Source organism: Nesoenas mayeri (assembly GCF_963082525.1).
Source record: "Nesoenas mayeri genome assembly, chromosome: 2".
Lineage (NCBI taxonomy): Eukaryota > Metazoa > Chordata > Aves > Columbiformes > Columbidae > Nesoenas > Nesoenas mayeri.
The window spans coordinates 13,959,582-13,976,375 of record NC_137543.1 but is presented as its reverse complement, the minus strand read 5'-3'; the positions used below and the strand labels follow the sequence as shown (position 1 = coordinate 13,976,375).

The window sequence follows — 16,794 nt, the reverse complement described above, 5'->3', positions numbered from 1 at the left end:
CAGATAAGCAATCTAATCGGTTTTGCGCTTGTGTCCCATCTGGAAACAGATTGTTGCCGAAGTACACTGCCAGCTGAGAAGCAAGCTTCCTTCGGGGGTTTTTTTGAAGATAATTGTACTAACAAAATCAAGGAGTGTGAATTTGCCTGAGGTAATAAGATCTCTTTATTTTTATTCATAGTTAATTCGTTTAGCTGAGGTGATTTCACGCCAGAATGCAGGCTCCGAACAAGGACGGTTGCGCTCCCTGTGCCACCCATATGCATGGTGCCTGCTCGGCAGAGCGGCTGCTGCGGCAAAGAGCCATGAGCCACTCCAGACACATGGGCAAGATCAGGAAAAGGCTGGAGGATATCAAGAACAAGTCCTCGAAGTCGACAAAAGCGGATTTCAGCCACAACGAAAGCGTAAGGTTGGCCACTGATGCCTTCCTGGACGGTGGGACAGCCTCTTACCTGGAAACCTTAAGCAAAGAGGGGGAGGTGGATTTCCTCTCCTCGGTGGAAGCTCAGTACATCAAGGATCACGCCAGGGAGTCTTATTATGCGCAGGAGTCCCTGGCTGGAGATGGGGCGGCTGCACCAAAGCAGAACGATGCCGGGTCACTCCCTTCAGGGACCTACTTCCCCACCATTTCTGACAGCAGCGAGCCAGCTCTGCACACATGGATTACAGCGGAGAAGCCCTATTTAAAGGAAAAGTCCACCGCCACTGTGTATTTCCAAACAGAGAAGAACAACAACATTAGAGACATCATACGCCGGTACATCAACAAGTCCACTCAGGTACGGGGAGAGAATTGCACTCTGTTGTCTTCCTGCTCTTAAAAAGATCAGGTAAACACGGTGTTTGATCTGGGCCAGCCTGTTGTGTTGCACTGTGGCTTTGCTCTAGAAAGTCGCTGTAACAAGTCCGTGTTTGAAGACAGGCAGTGTTGTTTTGGGGTTTTTTTGTACTCACACCAACACCTTTTGATGTTAATGACTTAAAAAAAAAATAAATAAAAGACATTTCCTCTCCTTTTAAACTCCTATTAAGCCAGTGGAGCAAATGTGCCATAGAAATGGCAGCTGGGCTCTGTCCTTTCTGCATCACCAGCGGGATGGTTTGCTCTGTTCAGAACATTGCGCCAGTAATGAAAGTCAAGCTAAAGTGAGCTCTGAGCCATTAGCGATTGTTTTAGGGGATTTGTGGGTGAAGGGGAGCTTGGAGAAGGGCACGTGTCTGGTGTGCCAGCAGCCGTCCCCAGAGGAAGGAAATTATTGAGAAAAAAAGACCATTCATCCCTAATATGTTGCCAGTGTCACTAAAAATGCCGCGTGGTCTCCCTGTGGAGGATCTGCAGCATAACTTGACACATGGGAAAGACGCAGATGATGCTCCTGACGACAGCCGAAGTGTTGGGGGGTGCAGAGAGGTGCCAGCCGCAAGCCAGGCTGCCCACGCACTGGGAAACCAGAAGCTGAGCAGCTGGAGGGGGACAAAAGCTTCTTCCACATGCATTCTGGCAGCTCTCCTCCTTTCCTGGAAAAAATACAGGTGACATTTCAGGGTTGTGTTTACCATCATACAGGAGTTTTTGCCCTGTATAAACTTGAGAGGCCATCGGTGTTTTCACAGGGGAATGGTCAGGAACAAGCCCAGGCAGAGTTACAGACTTTTGCTTTATTGTTCTCCTGCTAGTGCTGGGTCTGGTAACCCTGGGTGTAACTGCAGAGGAGGAGAATCCCCGTTGGGCTACAAGTGCACAGCACATCAGGGGAATTATGGATCAGTCATTTTAAGTTGGCAGCATCAGAAAGCTAGTATAACAGAAGAAATGTCTCTGAAATAATAAAATAAGCATCAGGTGAAGTATCAACCCAGGCCTATTTTCAGTCCCAAGAGGAGAAAACTTGTAGGGGAAGAAGTGGGAAATGTACTATAAATCCATGGTTCACATGACCTTCTTAACCATCTAATTTACATTACAAGAGGGTGCTGGAGCAACATTTAAAATATAAATTGGGCAACTGCTTTTTGAGTGCAGTTTTTCAATGGCAGCATTTATTATTAGGATCTGATAAGGATCTATCCTGGACAGCCTGGTATTTGAGATCTCTGTGAACAACAGAATAAAGACTGTGTTTGTGGATGACATCAAGCTGCAAAGAACTGGAGAGCGGTACTCTGATCTTAACATGTTTGTGGAATAGGCATGAATCATAAAATGAACTTTGGGCAAAAGAAGCAAGAAGTACAGCGAGTAGAAGAGGAAATTCAGGTGCAGAAATACAAATTGGGAACAGCTGGTGAAAAAAGCAGAACTAGAGCGAGTGGTCTGGAGCTGTGGTGAGGCTAGATGTGGTGGTGTGCCATTTAAAAAGCTGAGGTGAGTTAACAGTACATGCGGATATGAGATATTGGACATAATTGTACCACTTACCCAGCACTGGCAAGGCCCTTTCTGCAGCACCGTGGTTTGGCAGCAGAAGGAAGGTGTGGGATCCTGGCCACACCGTGATTAATTTGGCTTGCCCGAACAGGATGCTGGCGGCGCTGGATGTGCTGGGTCTTGTGGGATTTCCTAGGCAGGGGGAAGGGAATCAACTCAGGTGTGGGCACAGGCTTTGGAGGAAGATTGAGTGCAAGATGGAAGCAATTAGTAAGACAGTTTGTTTTGTTTGAAGGTGATAACACGTGAGTGCGATTATCAAGGGTTCCCTTGCTAGTCAGTGGGGAAACAGGCACCTTCTGAATATATACTACATGTGAGCTGGGCTGGACTGCCCTGGGGAGATGACCCTTCCCATGGATGACAGCAGCTATCATCAAAGACCAGCGCCTTCACGAGGCCGTGTCCAGCACTGAGCACAGGGCTGCAGCGTGGAGGAACTGGGTTTATATCACATGTACTGTTCCCCCAATCCATGCTGGCTGGGGGATGTGCAGTTAAGTAGCTGTTGGGGCGTTCATGCCCAGTCATGAGACTTTTACACACTGTCCTGCCAATTGGGACTTGGGAAACCTGGATGTATGGTTAAAATGAGACAGTTTATAAATCATGACGAAAACAACAACAACAACAAAAGCTGGAGCTGTTGCAGGCTGTCACCTCAGCACCAGTGGCAGAGTGAGGATTTAAAGCCAGGACCATGCCAACTATAAGTCATAACAGAGAAAGCGTCATCCAGCGATTCTTCCTAAATGCATGTGACTTATGAAAGCTAGTCAGACGTTTGGCAAGGGCTGCAGTCTCTTATTTTAGCTACATCCTTATTATTCTCTGCTTAGTGGTTCAATATATTTCCTAGTGCTGAAATCTCGCCTACAAATTCGTAGGTAATCTTGTGTTTTATGACTAAAAGAGCTTAACTGAAGTGCGCATGTTGTGTTTTATATTGGCTTTATACAAGCAATAAAACGATGACACAACGTGTCTCAGCAATTTACTGATTCAAGCACCGAGGGAGAAAATTAGAAGAAATATACACATATCTCCCAAGATTCCTGTTTGTTGTGGTGTTTTTTCTTTTAATAAACTACATTTCAGCGGCCTCACAGGCTACCTCAAGTTATGTAAACTAACTCTGCTGACTCCTGTGGTTTTTTCGCCTAGGTGCTGGCTATCGTGATGGACGTGTTCACAGACACCGAGATTCTCTGTGACCTCCTGGAGGCAGCGAACAAGCGCATGGTGTTTGTCTACCTGTTGCTCGATCATGGCAATATAAATCTCTTCTCGGAGATGTGTGACAAGTTGCAAATTGCTGAGGATCTCTTCAAGGTACTGTGGCTCTGTGAAGCTCTTAGGCTCAGGTTCGTCTGCCTAACTTTAGGCAGTCTGAGGTAGACGCATGGTGATGCTAGGGCCAGTCCACCTTGTAATTAAAAGGGAGCAAGAGATTTCCAGAGGTAGTGTTAGCGCACTTAATTTCCTTCTGAAGATGCCTGCATTTTTCCATGGATGTTATAGGAAGTTAAGGCATTTCCATTAGGTCCTTAGATGAAACTAATCTGGGCCCTGAAGTCTTAAAACAGAGCTTAAGACCCCTAATACATGTGTGTAACATAAGTGTTATAAGTGCTTGTGTTTAACAGCTCTGCCGCAGCTGTGGTTTGGCAGCCATGGGTAGCGGGTGCACAAAATTCTTTTGTGTGGCAATACCTTGGTAGTTTCTGATAAAACATGGTTTTAAAGCTCTGTTTTAAAGATACTGCTTCAAATTTAGCTGGCTGTTAGCTTAGCCTGCCTTCTTCTCAGCCAGAGGGAACTGACCTTAAAAATAGCTTCCTAGGGACCATTTCAGTTGTTGCTTGAGATGCTGTAGGGCACCTGTGGCATCTTTGTGCAGATGGCTGATACCACAGAGGCAACAGCAGCTGGACGGCGTGCAGGAGACTTGAGAGCATCTCACATGCACCAGACACCTATGTTTCAGCAGCTGAATTCCACCCCAAGCATACAAAGAAACTGAAATTAATAAAACATACTCACAACTTTTGCATGTCTATAAACCTGCACTCCTTAGGAAGAACAATTCTGTGCTGTTTTTATAAGTAAGCTGCTACAATACATAGGGTTCGACAATGTGTGAGCCAAATCCTTGGTGACACTGATTTACTAAGACCTTGATTCTGCAAAGTGCAGGTAGGGACAGCAGAGTCAGGTCTGGATGCCTGGCCTGCCCTGAATGCTCCTGCTGAGGTACAAGGACAGTGCATGGGCCGAGCCGACCTGCTCCTCCACTCGCTCGTGTGCCTGCGTCTGATCCTGCAGGACGAGATTCGTCTGGGCTACCCTAGAGAGCAGCACGTGTGCCCTTGCAGGCCCAGCTGGACTGGAAGAGCAGAGGTTTTTCCCCATCGCGTTGTGGCATAGCCAATGTAAAACGAGAGAGCTTACGCAGGTTTATATCCCCATTGAAATGAGTAACCCTGTGGCAGGTGAGAGAGCTTGGCTCAGGTTCCTCTAGCCCCAAACCTTCAAAAAGAACATTGGAGAGTCCGCAAATGCATCATAGCAGACATTGGGGAAGTGAAGAGCTAAAGGCAGTGGGGGAAAAGGACCTTTTCCTTCTGATTTTTAATTTTTAAAGAATGTAATTGACTGTTTGGTTTTTTTTTTCCTTTACAGAATATTTCAGTTCGCAGTGTTACCGGAGAGGTTTACTGTGCAAAATCAGGCAGGAAATTTTCAGGGCAAATACAAGAAAAATTTCTTATCTCTGACTGGAAATATGTGCTCTCTGGATCTTACAGGTGAGATAAGCCATTGCAGGTGCTCTGTTACGATTTTTAATATCGCTTCACGAAAACAGTGCTACAGAAATTTTTGTAGGGGTGAGAAGTTTCTTTGAACAAAAAACCCTCATGTTTTCAACTAAACGCCATTTTTCAATAATCCATATAAGTTGCTTTAAAGCTGATATTGGGTCTTTATGGAGTATTTAATTTAAATGTTCAGAAACTGATGTACACAACTTTGCTGGTGCAGCCCTGGAGCAGAACTGGAAGTATGTATAGCTTAATATTGTGCTTTCCTCATTGTTTGGGTCGTCAGATGATGTGATCATGAGACATGATACATTTCTATCTCCTTTGGGATCTCTTAACGTAGCATATGTCACTCAGCTTATCTGGGGAGTTGTTCTCCGTATGACAAGCTTAGTGATTAAAGGGAAAACAGAAATACTTCAGAGACTCCTGTTTTTGTCTTGTGTTTCATGAACAGGTAGGCAGTGTGTGTCTGCACGACTGTTGTGCCTTCCCTATTTCTTCTTTCTGTTTTTGTTCTGTGCACTGAGTTTGTAATATGCTCTCCACTTTTATGCTGCTGTAATTATTTCAGGTAGAGGATGCAGCATCACAATAACTGCGTTTTTAATTAAGAATCACGATCCGCCACTCAGGGAATTTCAGTAGACTCTGAACCTGCATCAAATAAATGAAGTTTCTAAGCCTCGTGGCTACATAGATAAGCTTCACAAATGACCGAAGTGTGTCCTAGAAATCCAGGTACAAAAAGACAAGAGAAAAAAACTACAGAGGTAATTATTTAATTAAAAGGATAAGATTGTTTTTCTTAATCCCAGTTTATGATTTAGAAACTGAAACACCTCTAGTCCAATAAAAGCGTGCCACCAGGAAGACTACTTAACTGCAGTGACAAATGTAAAGATGGGTACGTGGGGTTAGCATGGGCTGCAGGAGCTCAGCTGTTCACAGAGCTGAGTCAAGTGTTTATTCAGTTTCCAAATGAACCATCAGACAAAAATGAGTGAACACTTAGAGTGGTTTTTTTTATTGGCTTGTGGTTTTCTTGTTCTGTCAGGGTTTCTTTAATCCCTCACCAGAGATGTGTAGAAATGCAACAGCAAATTAATATAGAGTAGAAGTGAAGGATGTGTGGGAGAAGAGAGACGGAACAAGATCTGTTTTCTTTAGCCAAGAAACTTCCTTTTGGCTTCTCAATCCTGAAAAAAAACAACCAGCCAACCCTCAGAGTCCTGCGCAGACTCACTTCTGTCATTCTCTACTGCTGTTGCAATGTCTTCTAACATCAAGAGCCTTGTTAAATCATATAACCCCCTACCCAGCAAGCAAGCAGAGGGTGGTGAAGAACAACTCTGCACTATTTAACTTCAGCATTCTCAGCACCAGTTTGCAGAGTCACAGGGGTTATAGCTGGCTGTCAGTACATGGCATTTCTGTAGGCTTGCTGCTCTCACTTTACTAATCTGAAGGTTTTCTGTTATCCCACAATCTTATCCACCCATCTCTGCAGGTAAAAACAAGAACGACATTGAGTAAAACAGACTCAAACTCTTCTGCAATCCATTTATTGGAAATCAAATGGGAATAGATCTTAAGACTGATACAAAAGATCTTGAAACCAGTACAACAGGACATTTCACCTAAGTGCTCTGCTCTGCATCACTTTGTAATAGCAGGAGGGGAGAGAGGCACAGACTGAGGAAATAAAATGGCCCTTCAGGCCATACTGCTTTGAAAGGGACCCTGAATCACTCTTCCTGCCCAAGGTGTTTGGGGACAAAATATATTTGCCTAATGGACACCGAAGAGGACTGAAGCTGGTTACTAGTTAGAGGCAAAGGAACCACCGCTGCATCTGTGGCATCTCCCGCTCTGGAGTGCTTTTAAAACCTAGTTTAAAAGCCATTGCTTGGGTCAGTGGGGATAAGTGTGGTCCTGCTGCACAGGGCAGACTGGAGCTGAGGAGCCTCTGAAGGCTGTTCAGCCATGTGTCTGCACAAGTGCAGGCATGAGCAAGTGGTTTAAGTTAACAGTTTTCCTCTCATTTTTATTGCCAGTGTCTATGGTGTGGGGTTCAGATGTAGTTTATCTTTTTGCTGTGTCTGTGTTACTCTACCCCATCCCATGATAATTGATGTTATTCCTTTTTATTTTAAATTAATTCAAAGTCAGATAGTGCTTTAACTCAGTGCTCCTAAAGAAGGCAAAATGAAAACAGCAGAAAGTGTAGACTGATCTGGTTGAAGATGTCCCTGCTCATTGCAGGGTATTGGACTAGATGACCTTTGAAGGTCCCTTCCAACCCAAACTATCCTGTGATTCTATGACTGTGAGCCCCAGGGCCAGCGAAGTCCCCAGCGGCCACTCAAAAGCCACCAGCCTCTTCAGAGCCAGTATCTAGCACCAGGGTGCTTTGACAAGAACACAGGTTCAGGTGGGGAAGGATTGTCCCACAGAGGTGATCCCACCTGCAGGCAACGCTAAACCATAAACTAATTTAAACCTGAGCTCAGCTGAAAACCATTTCAGATTGAATGTGTGTGATGATGCATGTTACTGTAGCGTTGTAAACCCCAGGGGTGAGAGCTGAGCTGCACACTCAGAAAAAAAGACAAGTCCAGTGCAAATAAAGATTTCACACGAGAGGTGGCTTTTGATTCAGATAATCATAAATGAGAGGGTGCAGGACAGGACATAGTGTTTGGGACAAAGCCCTGGAAAGATGGCTGAGAAGTATTTATTAATGACTGAATTTGTGCTGCAGCTTTGGCCCCGAGCAGTTGTTCTTTGTGCTTTGTCCTCTTTCTGATGAACTTCACTCTAAGAGACCTGGTAGAAAAATGATCCTTTTGGGCAGATAGTGACAATCACAGATTTCTGAGCCTTTCTCAAAACAGCTCTCAGAACTGTAAACTGAGGAAGAAAACAGGGCCTAAAACCTAAACAACTAATTTCCTCTTAGGATGAAGCCAATGAAAACCTGTTAAGTCTTTATGTCAAGTTTTGCTTTGCAGAGTGCACAGGGTGCAAATTGCTGTGACTCACTGCTTGAAGTTCACCAAAGCTTGTCTCAGATCACACAGATCTCACCTCTTTACAGCTGACCTGTTTGCCATCAGTCCATATGGAATCTTTGGGCTATTAATTTGATCCAGATTTCTCTGCTTACGAGGGTTAGAGGTAAGATCAATGAGCCACACAGAGTATCTGTCCGTCAGGTCTTCCACGAAGTTACATATGGGAGTAAATTATCAAAATCAGGCCCAACAGTTTTTTCCTCCCAGTTTCTTGTGTGTTTTTTTTTAAAATACATTTGTAAGTGTAATTAATTTTGATTTCTTTTTGAACCTTCTTTTATAAATTCGACATCTCTAACACATGAAATACAACCCTGTCACCATGCAGCCTCAGCCCTTTCATGAGTTGGTAACCTTCAGCATAGATATTCCAGACTAATTGTGTATATTTTTGTATTTGTTTCTCACTTATCATCTCCTTAACAGTTAGTTGAAGAACATGCAAAGGTTTAGAGCGTGCCTCCTAGTGAACGGAGGTGATGTTGAGCCGGCACAGCAGATGTTAAACACGCAGCGGAGAGTCAGCTTGTTGTGCTGCTGACCTTCACTCCCAAGGTTTTGTCAGTATTTAGAATGAAGAAAGGAGCTGAGAATTACCAGTATTCTAGTAACTCACTGTATATTTTCATGTCCAATCATAAAACGTATAGTATATATTGTAAGGTTGCCCGGTGGCATTGAACTAGTGATTTCTTCACTCCTCCCTTTGCTTCTGAAGCAACAGTATAAAACCACTGTGTGCCCCAAACCCTTTAGTAAAGCCCCAAACACAGATGCAAATCATCTGTCTTTACTCCCTCAGTGTCAGCTCAGGCTGTCAGTCCCACGGAGTTTCACAGGAGCTGTGTCAAAACATGACAAGAACAAGATGTAAAGCGCACCAACCTCCAGCTCTCAGCAGTCCTCGTGCTAATCCAGCGTAGCAAACAAAGTCACGCAGGAATAACTGGGGCAGAGTTTTGGTGACATAGAATAACCTGGGGTTCAAATCCAGCGCTGTTCTGCATCCTCTGCTGCTCAGCCTGTGCCCCGGTCAGCTCAGGGAGTAATTGCATTTCATTCTCTCAGCTGTGCTTATTTTATTGATGCCGCTGCTGCTGCAGCCCACACCGCGCAATAAACCTGGCTTGTGGTTTTGTAGAAAAGCACAAATTTCTGTTTGCCAAGTGAATTAGGGAAGCGCATAAAAGAAAAATCATTTAAAAACTATGGGGTATCCTAAGGTGTGTTGCTGGACTACAAGAATGAAGAGTGTTGTGGTGTTTCTCCCTTACTTTGTAGTAAAGTAGCATTTTTATTTTTGGAGAGGCTGTAGGAAATATTTATGATTTTATTTTCTTTGTAGTGAAGAAAATAGGCATTTGTCAGGTGTGGCAGTTTGTTTTGTGGGAGTGGGATGTGACAGGAAGGTTGGGTTTTTATGTGTTTCTCTTGACCAATGCAGAAGAAGTACAGCAAAATGAAAACAAAGCATGGTTATTTTTCACTAGTCTTTCTCATGTCAGTTTTGAGTGGGTGAGAGTTACCAACTGGCACAGCATTCTGCAGGGAAGGTACAACCGATGTGTGTGCAGACAAGACAGGCTAAGACCTTAATTTAATCATTGTGCATGAAAGAGAGGTACCCAAAATCAGGGTCTAAACTCCTTTCCGTGGAGCAGACACCCAGATGGTGGGGTGGGTGTTGTATCCGACATGCAGTCCTGCAGTGGGTCTGTAGCGCTGCTCCCTTTAGGAGGTTGTATAACTTCACAAGGTTTCTTGAATGTCTTAGAGGCAGCTGTAATAACAAAGCTTGATCCAAGGCAAAGAGCAGTGATGTGAACTGACCTGAAATTCAACTGCGACACCATCTTCATTCTGTGTTTGGACAAGAAGCTTCAGCAGTAAAACCCATTTGCCTCTCACACCACGCCTGCGGGGATCTGCCGTTCCTCACGGCTGAGGTTGTCGCTAACGCTCGCCTTGTCTCTCCTTCCAGCTTCACGTGGTTATGCGGCCAGGTTCACCGCAACCTCCTCTCCAAGTTCACGGGTCAAGTCGTGGAGCTGTTTGACGAGGAGTTCCGACACCTTTACGCGCTGTCCAAGCCCGTGAGGGGACCGAAGTCTCCGCCACGCACCATGCCCTTCCTGTTCCGCTGGGCGCCCCAGCGCAGCCTCCCCGACAGTGACGAGGGAAGCGCCAACACCCTGTCCGACCCCCTCAGCAGCCTCTCAGCCGGCAGCCCCCACCAGACCAAGCAAACCCCAAGGACCCTCATGTTCAGCAGCAGCTTCACCCCCCCGTCACCTCTGCACAGAGTTAACTCCTTCCACGGCTTCGTCTCGTTCACACCCCCCCCACCACCAAAGGCCATCCAGACCAGCTACTACCAGCCACACTACGTGTCTGATAACTCCGCTGTTCTGTACAACAACATGAATGTTTACAGACCTATAAGACTTAGACAGGAGGAACCGAACAGGACAGGGTTAAGCTCGCCCTGGAGATGCCTGCACAAAGCTAACCTGTTTGCATAATAACCACCTTGTTTTGAATTGCAAGGGAACGCAGCGAGGACCTGTTTAGCAATCGCTTGCGTACTGATGAATATAGAAATTCTGTATAATACAAAATGAGGATGATTTCAAGCCTCTTGTTTTGTTTTGCTTCTTGTGGATGCTTCGTTTCCCTAATTAAAAAGACAAGCCCGCGAACATGTAAACCTTGAGTGCATCACAGTCCTGGGAAGAAGACACCTAAATAATGCAGCTCACCGTGCGACACTGCTGCTGCCTGTCACCTGCGCTTGGCAGCATATTTGTGCAGCAGTAGATTTCAGCGTTAACTGTTTTTCATATGGCCACACACTTAAAAGTGGGATCAGTCACAGTTTATCACTCTGTATTTTCTGCACTTGCATTAAGAGACTGAGGGACATTCCCGTGCCAAGCGGAGGCGATGCCGGCAGCAGCTGTCTGCCTTGGTGCTGTCATCGCACTGTACCCTGGATTTAGGAGGACTCCTTAGGGCTGTCAGGGAAGCACGGGTTCTGCCACCACACCGTCTTAGAGCTGACAGCATGGAGTGCGCAGCGAGGACATTGCTCACAGGCCTTCTAGGAAGGGACCTGCTGACCATTACATGGACCAAGACCAACAATTTGGGTTACGGAGACCATCCTGCCGGCACCGCACGCTCACTTCCGCTCATTAGCTCCACGGGTGCATTCCAGCACATGTTGTTACAAACCTCCAATCCCACCAGCTCAATTTTCCTCTTTGCGGAGCAGCTGTGTAGATTCAGACTGAAAAGTGAAGCCGAGTAAAGAAGCAAAGTCGTACAAGTCACACGCTTTCCCAGGAATGAGTCCCTTTTCATTTAATAGCACATGCATCTTAGAAATCCTCTCAGTGGTCATTTGGTGGAACGTTAAGTTAGAGATAACGATACTTTATTTCAGAGTTCTTTGAGGTTTCTAATTTTTTAAGAGAAACTAGGTGTCCATAGTGCCCATTGAATATGGGTACAGAGGGAGTTACAGACATTCAGCAGCTTGAACCAAAAGCAGAAAATCTTCCTGCCAAATAATCTATGGAAACAAAAAAGCTTATGCAAGTGAAAGGCAAAAAATAGTAAGAAAATTCATGAAACAAAGGATTTCCAACCAAATCCCAAAATTACTAGATGCCTAACATCTACTGATTTATCAGTAGATACTACTTTTTACACCTGCTTTGTATCATCTTTCATCTCGCTCCAACAGAAAGCAGAAACCTGGAAATATTTGCCCATCTGGCCCATTCTGCCTGAGCTCACCTGCTCGAAAGGGAGAGCAATTTCATTCTTTAGGCTGCGGATGGTGGAAATTGCACGTGGCAGCAAGATCGCAGGTGAGGAAAGTTTCTTGTCTCTGGCAGAGCAGTGGTTTTGGAAATGTACCGGTGACGTTTACAGAACATTTTGAAAGGAACAGGATGGACGCATCCTGCTCTAGTTTTGGTGTGTACGTTTTTACCTGCGGTACCAAAGTTTAGAGTTCAGAATAACAACAACCTATTGCATATAATTGTAAATTCTGTACATAGCAACATTTTTCGGATTCCTTGGGAAGAAGTGAAGGTTGATTTTCATTCCTATGACAATTCTCCTTAATTATCTAAATATAGCAGCCATTCAAATAAAAGAGAAGACTTTAATTAAAATCCCATTGAGAATCATTTTGTTTCTTCATATTCTCTTGACTTGTGCCTCTTACTCTCTTCTCTTCCAAGAGGTAAATGAGTTCCATGCAGTCAGAGCCCAGGTGAAGAGAAAACACATTTGTTTCTTCTGAAATCAGCGGAAACAGAACTAAATACAGGTGTCCCTCCAGACTAATTAAGATTTTTCTTAATTATTTGGTTCAGTTCCCTGACCGTTGTGGCCCAACAGGGGTGGCACAGAGGGGCATACGGGCAGAAGTCTGTAGGCTGCTAGCTCTGAAGCCGCCGTTTCTTCAGGCCATGACCCATGAAGTCCACGGAGGAGCTTTTCTCATCTCTGTGGGGTGAGGCAGTTTGCCTACGGAAGTTTTGGAGAACACGGCTAATGAAAAGTAGAGCAGGGACAAGCCAGTAACTCAGAATGAACAATGTGAGTTGAGAAGAGCTGCTTTCAGTCCCAGATCAGGGATACAGAATCACAGAATCACAGAATCGACTGGGTTGGAAAAGACCTCAGAGATCATCGAGTCCAACTCTTGGTCCAACTCTAGTCTGTTTATTAGATCATGGCACTAAGTGCCATGTCCAATCTCAGTTTAAAAACCTCCAGGGAGGGCGAGTCCACCACCTCCCTGGGCAGCCATTCCAATGCCTGACCACTCTCTCTGGAAAGAATTTCTTCCTAATATCCAGCCTAAATCTCCCCTGGCAGAGTTGAAGCCCATGCCCCCTTGTCCTATTGCTGACTGCCTGGGAGAAGAGACCAACCCCACCTGGCTAGCACTTCCCTTCAGGTAGTTCTAGAGAGTGATGAGGTCACCTCTGAGCCTCCTCTTCTCCAGACTAAACCACCCCAGCTCCCTCAGCCTCTCCCCATAGGTCTTGTGCTCAAGTCCCTTCACCAGTCGTGTTGCGATACAGCTTGTGCTGGTTCAGACAACAGCTGAACTAGGACATCAAATGACTGGAATTTCGGTTTTGATGGAAAACAGTCTGCGTTTACAGTTTGAGCAATGAGTTGTGTCAAAAATCCTAACAGGCCCCACAGGTTGGTTGCTCAGTGACGAGGGGAACGTGTTCACAAGCAGCTGTCAGGAAGGTCAGGCGGGACGCTGCCAGACCTCATCCATCTGCTGCACGGGAAGGGCTGGAATGGACGCTGCTCCCACACAACGCACCCTCAGCAAGTTTGCGGATGACACCAAGCTGAGTGGTGCAGTTGATTCACCTGAGGGAAGCGATGCCATCCAGAGGGACCCTTCTTACCAACACATTAAGTGGCTTCTGCTAAATTTACATCTCACTGCTTCCATGTCCCATTGCCCAATGCTCTCACCATGGTCTTTAGCAGCCCATTATGACTCTGTCACCCCAGAGGCTTCTGGCTGGCAGGGGGTGTGACACACACCCCCAGTGCCATGTTTCTTGGCCCAGGAGGTTATGAGGTTATTTCAGAAATGGGTCCTGTTGTCTTATTATTTTTTTCTGGGGTTGCCCAGAGAGGTGGTAGATGCCCCACCTCTGGCGACATTCACGGCCAGGCTGGACGGGGCTCTGAGCAACCTGATCTGGTTGAAGATGTCCCTGCTCATGGCAGGGGGTTGGACTAGATGACCACTGAAGGTCTCTTCCAACCCAAACTGTTCTATGATATTCCACACCATATGACATCATGTTCAGCAATGGAAGCTTGGGGAAGATGAAGGAAGGGGAGATACTGGAAGTGATGGTGTCTTTCCAAGTAGCCATTACACGTGCTGGAGCCCGGCTTTCCTGGGGAGGGCTCTGAACCCCTGCCGGCTGGAGGGAAACACTGAATTAATTCCTTTTTTTGTTTGTTTTTTTTTTGCTTTGCTTGTGCATGTGGCTTTTGCTTTACCTATTAAAACATCTTTATCTCAACCCACAAGTTTTCTCACTTTTACCCTTCCAGTTCTCCCCCTCATCCCGATGGGGTGGAGTGAGCGAGTGGCTGTGTGGGCCTCACTTGCAGACTGGGGTCAAACCACAACCCAGGCCACTGAATCCGCACAATCCAGCACACCTGGCCATCCCTTTCTTCTTCCAGACCAAAGGCTGGGACCCTCTAGTCCTGTTCCTAGTTGGAGCTTTCGCTGTCTGACCTTTTCAGCGCTAGACCAGAAATCGCCTCACTGGGATCAAGGGAGGTAATCTCAGTCCTATGCCTGTGAGATCGCTGATTGCCATCTTGTGTCTCTACAGCAGCTAAGCTGACAGGCTTCTCAGGTGGCCCCTTCTTAACAGCTGTCTTCCCTCTCAGTTCACATACATGAGCTTCCAGCTCAGTGGTGGGTTCACCATCCCACTCCCTCACGTCCTGTCCCTGGTCAATGAGGAAGAACTGGGGTGTGCCATGTACCTGGGGCTCCCGTTCCCTCTGACCCTCTGAGTGTTCAAGGCCAGGTTGGATGGGGCTTTGACCAACCTGATCTAGTGCAAGATATCCCTGCCCATAGCAAGGTGGGGTTGGACTAGATCATCTTTGAAGATCCCTTCCAACCCAAGCCATTCTACTATTCTGTGATGCAGGAAACCGTATCGGTGTTGCTAGTTACAGCACTAACATGCTCCCTCACCACAAAGCCAGAGGTATCCAAACACTCCATAGCAAGACGCGCAGTTAGATTGTGTTTGTAGATGGCAATCACTTCAGAAGCATCAGAACCAGGGTCAGAGGGTCACTCCCAAAGCGTCTGTAACATAAGAGTTAAAATAACAAAATGAAACCTCAGTAACTGTTAACAGATTCTCACTTGCAGTCAGCGATACTAAAACTTGTGTGGCGTGCTGGTGCATGTACTAATAACAATAATATCGTAAGAGCCAAAACATGAAGAAATCTATTAGAGGCAGATGTAAAATTATGCAGCACGTAGAAGCAATGACGACGCGTTCAAATGCAAGGCGGAGAGGCAAAGCCCCTCGTGAGATACAATCAGAAAACTGGAGCTGCAAGTGGCACGCCAGAAAAGGGAGGAGCAGGCCAAAAACAGAGGAACTGAAGTAGCTGAGATGAGAGATAGCCAGGCAAATTTGGGACAAAGGAATATTTCATAGCCCCAGTGCAATACACACGGGTTATTTGGAACAATAACTACGCGGCACATTCAGAACAACATTCATGTTGTTTTCTTCGCAGTAGTTAAAAACAACATTTTTGCTTTATCGTTACGTTCAACAAAATACTGCCTGTTCTTCTTAAAGAACTGCCACTTGCCTTCTGCTCCCAGAGCCAGCGGGGAGTTAACTGTTGTGTTGCCAGTCCAAGAGACAACCTCAAGTCAAACAACCTGTACACACACCAGGAAACTTCCAAATCAGCTGCTGTGTGTTCTGGACATCTCGCTCACAAAATCATATTGGGCAAGTATTTAATTTGCTGCCAAAACAGCTCCGAAGAGAGCTCTGCTTTCTGAACCGTGGAGCCGAATCAATTGGCGAGTTCCCATTAAATATCTATACAGACCTGGTTCCACAAAAGTCATGTTCTGGTGTCCTGCCTACTGAACCTCCTCCAGAGCTGTGGAGAAACAAATTACAGCCTTTGTATGTGGCTACTCAAGGACCTTAAGTTTACGAAGAAACCAGGAGAAGTCCATGTTCCGGTTTTTGCTGACATGAAGCATTCCGTGTCCTTGCTGTCAGACATCCTCTGTTCATGTCTGCATGGTAGTTAATTTGCAGTGCGTTATGGACAGTCCCTACTGAAAACTTATGACAGCAGTTAGTCCTTCAGGCGGGGTTCGTGGTCACCCCAACATCATGCTCTACACATGCACACAAAAATTCCCACCTAGCAAAGCACAAGCGTGACTAAACCAAATATTCTGTAACACATAATGAGTGCGTGAATGCTTCCCCAAGTGTACTTGCCAAGTCATCATCTTTCGTAACGAGCTGCCCGGGATGTCGTTTAATCACGTTAAGTCACCAAATGATCAAAGATAATTTGACATGGCTGAAGGCGATATTCCATTTTTCCGGAGAGATTGCACAGTCAACTTAGCAGAGAGCCAGACCATACCAAGGGTTAGTGACAGGTTCCCTAACTAGTACCTTAAAGCTTTAAAATTCACTTCAAAGTAGCAGAGAAAAGGTGTGTTCGCAAGTGGTGAATTACCATTCAACTGGGAGTTATTTAAGGTTTCAGCACTCTTTAATACTTCAGAAAGAAAACGTGGGAAAACATGAAGAAAAGGCACAGCGAATTATGTCTAAGAGACTCCTGGTTTTAAACTGTATCCTTTAAAGAA

At 45.6% G+C, this 16,794-nt stretch overlaps 1 protein-coding gene across 1 annotated transcript; it reads left to right on the top strand.

Annotated features, from left to right (window-relative positions):
• Nucleotides 1-215: 215 nt before the first annotated feature.
• Nucleotides 216-10,855, top strand: FAM83A (family with sequence similarity 83 member A; the record flags this gene model as incomplete). Its single annotated transcript, XM_080339159.1, has 4 exons — nt 216-785; nt 3,599-3,766; nt 5,117-5,241; nt 10,315-10,855. 4 exons carry the CDS (start codon nt 216-218, stop codon nt 10,853-10,855), a joined length of 1,404 nt encoding a protein of 467 aa, XP_080195285.1.
• Nucleotides 10,856-16,794: the final 5,939 nt, after the last annotated feature.